The 7,426-nt window shown below is 41.2% G+C and overlaps 1 protein-coding gene across 1 annotated transcript; it reads left to right on the forward strand.

Annotated features, from left to right (window-relative positions):
- The first annotated feature begins 3,460 nt into the window (after nucleotides 1-3,460).
- Nucleotides 3,461-6,958, forward strand: LOC149234180 (glutamate decarboxylase 4-like). Its single transcript, XM_089371783.1, has 7 exons — nucleotides 3,461-3,718; nucleotides 3,807-4,011; nucleotides 4,168-4,368; nucleotides 4,745-4,959; nucleotides 5,669-5,922; nucleotides 6,051-6,103; nucleotides 6,206-6,958. The coding sequence occupies exons 1-7, from the start codon at nucleotides 3,633-3,635 to the stop codon at nucleotides 6,725-6,727; spliced, it is 1,536 nt and encodes a 511-aa protein (XP_089227909.1). The 5' UTR covers nucleotides 3,461-3,632; the 3' UTR covers nucleotides 6,728-6,958.
- The last annotated feature ends 468 nt before the right edge of the window (nucleotides 6,959-7,426 follow it).

Here is a 7,426-nt window from a genome sequence, read left to right on the forward strand (position 1 = left end):
CTCAGCTATACCAAGAATCCCCATAGGAGGAGAATTCACTGTCTTCATTTGTGCCTTTACCGGTACAAACTTCAGCCCAATTCTTCTCGCAGTATCTTCACTCATGAAGTTGTGAGAAGCCCCACTATCCACCATAGTGAGTACATCAGCACCTCCAACCTTCATCTGAACATACTCCAATCTATTCCTTTTAGGATCTCTCCTAGAGACCACCTCCGTAGTAGCAGAAGCACCAAGTATCTGCATCATCCCTACAGAAGCACCTTCATGCTTTCCATCAGATTGTGCAATAGCAGCCACCTTTGGTTTAGAAGGACAATTCTTCACCGTATGTGGACCAACACAAATCCAACACTTCAAAGGTTTCTTCATCTTCGAACTATCATCCGATTTTGAAGCATCTTCCTTCTTCTTATCTTTCGGTTTCTCGGACTTCTTCTTCCTATCATCAGAAGTCTCATCATAATGTTCCACCAACCTGTCAACAGCAGCAAAAGCTTCTTCAAGTGTCCTAATCTTCTGCCTCTTCACTTCATTGCGTGCCCAAGGCTTCAACCCAATAATGAAGTTAAACACCTTGTCCCTCTCCGCCATGTCAGGAAGTTCCAGAGTTGCACTTGCAAACTCCCGCTGATATGCTTGTAGGCTTCCGGTTTGTTTTATGTAGTTAATCTTCGTCCTTGCTTCCCATGTTTCATCCTGAGGACTGAAATGAGTCTGCAAAGCTTTCTTCATGTCATCCCACGAAGTAATGTCATCAGCACTACCATTGGCAATCTGATCTAACCTCCTTCGCCACCACATCTTAGCATCCTTTGTTAAGAACTAAGCAGCTACCTTGACCTTTGTCTCCTCATTGGATAGACCCAAACGTTCCAAGTATTACTCCATGTCCCATAGAAAGTTGCCAAGAGTCTTTGCATTCCTTGTGCCATCATAAGATTCCGGTTCCTTGACTTTCATATGAGGTACTCCTCCACCTGAGTTGTGCCTCACTGCCTTCTTCAACACCGCTATCTCATCATTGGTTGTGTCAAGAGTTTTCCTCAAGTTCACGATCTCTGCAAGACCCTGATCCCTTGATTCCTCAACCTCTTTGACCCTTACTTCAAGTTGTGTACACATAAGATCAATGTACTCATACTGTGCTCGGAGTTCATCATGTTGTACTCGGAGTTCTTCGAGCTCTTCTTTTGTCTTCAAGTTGATCTCTTGCTCCTTAGCAAGCAAGTCCATCTTCTTATCCCAAGAAGTCTCCAAAGCCTCCATCTTTTCAATCACCTTTTCAATGAACCCAAGAGTAGTATCCTTCATCGTATGACTAGACCCAGCCTGAGATTCAGTTGCCATCTCTAACAACTTCTTGCTCTTTTGCAATCTAGTTTCAACCATTCAACAGCTTCACCAAGTTACCTGCAATCAGAACCAACCCTTGTTCCACTTTGTGTGAAACGGTTTCCTTCACCTGCAAGCACCTGCCACGAGCAACCCTGCTCAAACATCAACTGTCAAATTTCCAAGTGTATATACACTTGCTTCACCCAGCTTCCTGCAAAACTTCTTCAAGTCTTCAAACTAGCTCTGATACCAACTTCACTTCGGTGAAGGTGTGTAGCAGCTACAACCTTCAATACCCGGATCAGCTGCTCTGATACCAACTGTCACGCCCCCAAGCCTACGGTGGTCTTTCAACCGTGCCGGCGAGGTGCGGCACCACCGAACACTTTCTTTTTAACAATACTCGTGCACATGGACTACGCCTAATTCACTTGTCCTTACTTAGTTTGTGTTTCGCAACCAAGTAAAATGCATTTATCCTTTATACTTAATGAAGCCCATACTCATTCATTATCCATATGCAATTAACCAAGAACATCAACAATTGCAACCAAGTATAAAGGGAGGGGCAACTCCCGAACAGTCTGCCCGACAATAATATATTATAACAGTTCTTCAATAATACATCATCAAGTATACTTGGCAAAACTCCAAGTCTATACTTAGAATAATTTACAACCAAGGCATAGACAGCCTTTACAATACATGTGCCAACCTCATACGGTAGGAGGGTGCTCACCCGAGACACCAAGAACTCCACCTCTAAGTTCTGCACACAATCACCTCAAAACCGTACTTCATCACCTACACCTGACTCCCGGTAAAACTGCGCACTTCTTCCTTGGAGCGCATGAGCTATGCGCATCTCCAACTATTTATGCGCCTTCTTTTACCCCTGTCCAATGCGTAGAAGAGATGCTTGAGCGATGATGCTCCAAATGAGCTCTGCGTCCACCAATATATACGCATGCCTGCTCAAATGTAAGGGTGTGTCCAGCCTTAAGGTCGACCCCCTAAAACTTGTCATAACGCCCATACAACTCTAAAGTGTATGTCGGCCTTTGCCATGTGCAAAGCCTCTCAACGCCAAGGTATAAACCTCTTCGCTCCATCGCATTATTTCACTAAGTGTCGTGCGCACTTGTATTGTCGCACTTTATCGTCGCATAAGGTTCGGAGGTTCGTCGCACTTCGTCGCCCAAGGAGCGCCCGTCCGTCGCATTGTTCGCCCACTCGTCGCACCCGTGTGCGCCCGCCGTGCCGCGCGCCCGTCGCTCGCCTGCCCGAGTTGCGAAGACCTTACAATGATGAAGAAGCAGAGCTAGGAAGAAGGTTAAATAGGGAGACAAGTCAACCTAATAGGAAGAAGCAGATCTAGGAAAAGGGTTAAATAGGGAGATAGGTCAACCTAACAACTAGAAAAACGACTATATTTGACCAGGGAGGCAAAAGGAATTTTAGTTTTTTTAAATAAATTTAATTATTTTATTAATTGTTTATTTAATCAATATGTGAGCTTATTTTAAAATAATTATTTTAATATTTTAGTTCTACATTTGAGTTTAATTTCTTTATTTTTTATTAATATTATTATATTATTAAAAAATATTTCATTTTATTTTTTTAATGGTTTTTTTGAATTTTTAGTAACTTTTTTAATTTTTAATTTTTATTTTTTTTTGGGGTTAAATTAGATTTTGTTCATTTCAAACATCAACCACATTGATGGGTTCGAAATACATTAAACATGAGAATTGTGATATTCTAAATGTAAAATACATTTAAAATATTAAATTTTGATTTATAAAATTCTAACAAGATTCAAGTTCTTAACTGGACAACGGTTATGGAATGGTGAGGGTCGTAGTCTTTGGGCGGATTCTAGATGGCAGGCCCTCACGTCGACGATTTCAAACGGTCAATTCCGACATAGACAAACCTCTACCTTCGTTCACCGCGTGAACCGGCGGGCCGCGGAAGCGTTATTTCCCTATTCAACGAATTGACCCCAAAACAATTCCGGAATTGATGAAGATAATGGTTTACCCTCTAATTCGATTACCCGGGTCCGGCATATTTGCTTCCGATGGGAACACTGTATTTCCTTCAACGGTAACACTATATTTCGATCAGTCGGGGATTAGTATAAAGTGCCCCTGATTCCACAACCCATCTTCCATCGCTAGTAGCTACCACTTCTTCGCTGTTCTGCAACTGACCACATATTGTGAAACATATTGTGGATTAAGTTCTCTTCGAAGATCAACCTCTGTTCTTCCGTATTTCAGAAAAAAATGGTTCTAAGTCGAGCTGCGCCTGATTCGGATGCCCATGTACAGTCAACTTTTGCCTCTAGATATGTACAGGAATGCTTGCCTCGGTATGTATATCTGCCATTTTAGGAATATTTGTGGACATAGATTACAGATTCCATTGGATTTTGTCATCCTGAATGTTTGTGTTTGCAGGTTTCGAATGCCGGATAGGTCCATTCCCAAAGATGCGGCCTATCAGATTATCAGCGACGAGCTGATGCTGGATGGGAACCCCAGACTTAATCTTGCATCTTTTGTCTCCACTTGGATGGAACCAGAATGCGATAAGCTCATGATGCAGGCAATCAACAAGAACTATGTCGACATGGACGAGTATCCGATTACCACAGAATTCCAGGTAATGGCAGGCCCTGTGACGATCTTCGGCTTCTAATCTGAAACCCCCTCCCAGATCTATTTTGGTTATTTGGGCATTCGTTTATTTATTTTGCCCCCTTTTCTCTATTTTTCCCTCAAAGTGTTGATTTCTTTCATGTGTTTGGACCTGGAAAAGAATCGATGTGTGAACATTATAGCCAATCTTTTTAATGCCCCACTTGGCGATAGAGATGAAGCTGTGGGCGTGGCTACGGTTGGATCTTCAGAAGCGATCATGTTAGCAGGCCTGGCATTCAAACGCAAATGGCAGAACAAGCGCAAGGCAGAGGGAAAGCCGTATGACAAGCCAAACATTGTGACTGGTGCAAATGTGCAGGTAACATTGACATTCTCGAACTCTATAAGTTGAGTTGTATCAATTAGATTTAGCCCAAAGTCCATCTGGGCTTATATAGTTCCACTGTATCAATTAGATTTGCCTAAATCGATATTTCTGTCTGATATGCGCATAGGTACTGTTTATCAATTAGATTAAAACCCAAATCCATTAAAATGCCTGCTTGATAGGCTCGGAGAGGTTGATGAAACTGAGAGGTTACATATGTGGAGCTTACAACCTCCAGGACTGAGATGGGTTTAGCTTGGCCAAACATTTATATTCAACACACCTAAAGTACAGTAAAATTTAGGACAATTTTTTAAGTAAGTTCAGTACCTTTTACTAACATTTGTAGTGCACACTACAATTGCAGGTGTGTTGGGAGAAATTTGCTCGTTATTTTGAAGTAGAGTTAAAAGAAGTTAAACTGCGGGAGGGTTACTATGTCATGGACCCTGTCAAGGCTGTTGAGATGGTGGATGAGAACACTATTTGTGTGGCAGCCATCTTGGGTTCCACATATAATGGAGAGTTCGAGGATGTCAAGCTGTTGAATGATCTTCTTATTCAGAGAAACAAGGAAACAGGGTAAGTTCAAAAAAATCTTCTGAAATTTTTCAATTTGCCATCCATATGGGAATTTAAAGCATAATCAATTTAACCAATATATTCCATTCATTTATATTTTAAACCTAATGCATATCTGTCCAGCACCAAATTATTACAAGATCAGTGTCTGTAGGTATTATTTTTAATTTGGCTCCAGCTTAATTAATTAATTTAGATGGTAGATTCCAAAATTATTTCAGAGTCGGGCTGGACAGGAGTATTTATTTATATTTTAAACCTAAAACATATCTGTCAACACCAAATTAGCAAATTCTAACCTTTTTTATTTATCAAATTCTAAAATATTTTCAAAAATCACATCCAAATTTTAAAATACCATCAGTTTCCTGCATCTTTCCACTCTTCGCTTTATACCCAAATGCTGTCGAAGCTCTGGTCCTTTTGGCGTTTGCTGATATTTTCCCAGCCTCTGCTTCCCGTTTTTCTTTGTGGGTCATACATTGCATCCTCTCCAGCTGGACATGCACTTTATTGATTTAAACTATTGGTTTTGGACAAGTCTACCAAGGCGGAGGAGGAATGTCTGGACACCGGAATCTGCCCAAAAAAATTTATCAAAATATTACCGAAATTTTCATGATTCGGCCAAAAAAACAGTCTGGTGTGGGTCTTTTTGTGGGTGGAAATAAAGTGTGGTTGTTTCCGTTGATTGCGTTTATGGGTGCAGGTGGGACACAGGTATACATGTGGACGCGGCGAGCGGCGGATTCGTTGCACCGTTCCTCTACCCAGATTTGGAATGGGACTTCCGCCTTCCCTTGGTGAAGAGCATAAACGTCAGCGGGCACAAGTATGGGCTTGTCTATGCCGGAGTCGGGTGGGCTATCTGGAGAACAAAGCAAGACCTCCCTGAAGAGCTTATCTTTCACATCAACTATTTGGGGGCCGATCAGCCAACCTTCACCCTCAACTTCTCCAAAGGTATAATTATATATTTTTACTGGATGATCTCTGTATTGCATTTTAATCTATTACGTCAATGGGGATATTGGAGGTTTTCTCTGGGGAAAGAATCTTTGAATTAAATTCTTGACATTCGCCGCCTGCAGGGGCCAGCCAGATAATTGCTCAATATTACCAGCTCACACGTCTGGGGTTCGAGGTCTGTTGTTGCCCATCAAACTTTTATTATTTTTATTTCATTCACTTGTGATCCCTGTGAAGGTGCTGTATGTGATGCGTCTTGAATTGTTTGTTTGAGCAGGGGTATCGGAACATCATGCGTAACTGCGCAGCAAACGCCAAGGCTCTGGCCGATGGTTTGGTGAGGACCGGACGGTTCAACATACTGTCGAAAGAGGTGGGGGTCCCTCTAGTGGCGTTTTCGCTCAAGGACAGTAGCAGGCACGATGTGTATGAGATCTCTGACCACCTGAGAAGGTTCGGGTGGATCGTGCCCGCCTACACCATGGCCCCCGACGCACAGCACGTAACCCTTTTGCGCGTGGTGATTCGCGAAGATTTCAACCGCAGTCTGGCAGAACGACTGGTTCGGGACATAGAGAAAGTGTTGCGGGATCTTGACGCGCTTCCTTCAAAGATAGTGAGGGAAGTGACGGCATCTCTGGTAGAAAGCCATCCTGAACTCAAAGAAGAGAAAGATATGGAGGAGACTGCGAGGTTGAAGTCGTGTCATGTGGTGGACGAGATTGTTAGCTGTCGCAGAGCGGCCGAAGAGAAGAAGAAATTTGTTTTTGTTGAGCAGAAGCCCAATCGGATTTGTTGAAAACCATTGAAGTAGCTCTTCATATTTATTTTATGTCTCCATTTTTCTTCGAATTATTCGGCTTAGCCATTGTTTTAGGCGCCGGGGTAGGTTTCATCAATTTTGTAATAAGAAATAAATTTTCCATAAAGAGGCTTATTACTCGTAATCATATTATGAGTAAGTTACATTGTCAACGGTGTACTTGTATTTTGGAGTCTATAGATTTGAACAGAAACCAGGGTTACTTGACCAATTTTTAACTTCGAGAAATCGGAGTGACAATCCTAAGTTCTATAGAAAGTTTTTGTACTTCAACTAAATGGCTGGAGTCTACATATAAAAGTCTTTCTTAGATAAAACATTATTTGTACTTCGACTAATGGTGTATTTAGTGATAAGCCTCTTGCATAGTTAAATAAATTTGTAATTTTGTTTTTACATAATATTATATTGAAATGACGGCTTTCCCCATTGATAAAAGTTGTGAAATGAATAAAATGTTTTGAAAAAGAAATTATGGTTTTTCAAAATTTTTGGCTTTTATTATTTGATGACATCATTAGAGCTAGAATGATATGTAATCTTTTTGTATAGATATTTGTTGGACTTTTGTTGTGCTTTATTAATTTCAAGGAAATTTCCTATCTTGACTTATTGCTCAAAATAATTCTTTGCAAATTGGTTTGTTCTTTTCTTGTGACATCACACCATAGATTT

Source organism: Pinus tabuliformis, chromosome 8, assembly GCF_031772625.1.
Source record: "Pinus tabuliformis cultivar Carrire ecotype Pingquan chromosome 8, CPIR1, whole genome shotgun sequence".
In the NCBI taxonomy this organism is placed as follows: Eukaryota; Viridiplantae; Streptophyta; class Pinopsida; order Pinales; family Pinaceae; genus Pinus; species Pinus tabuliformis.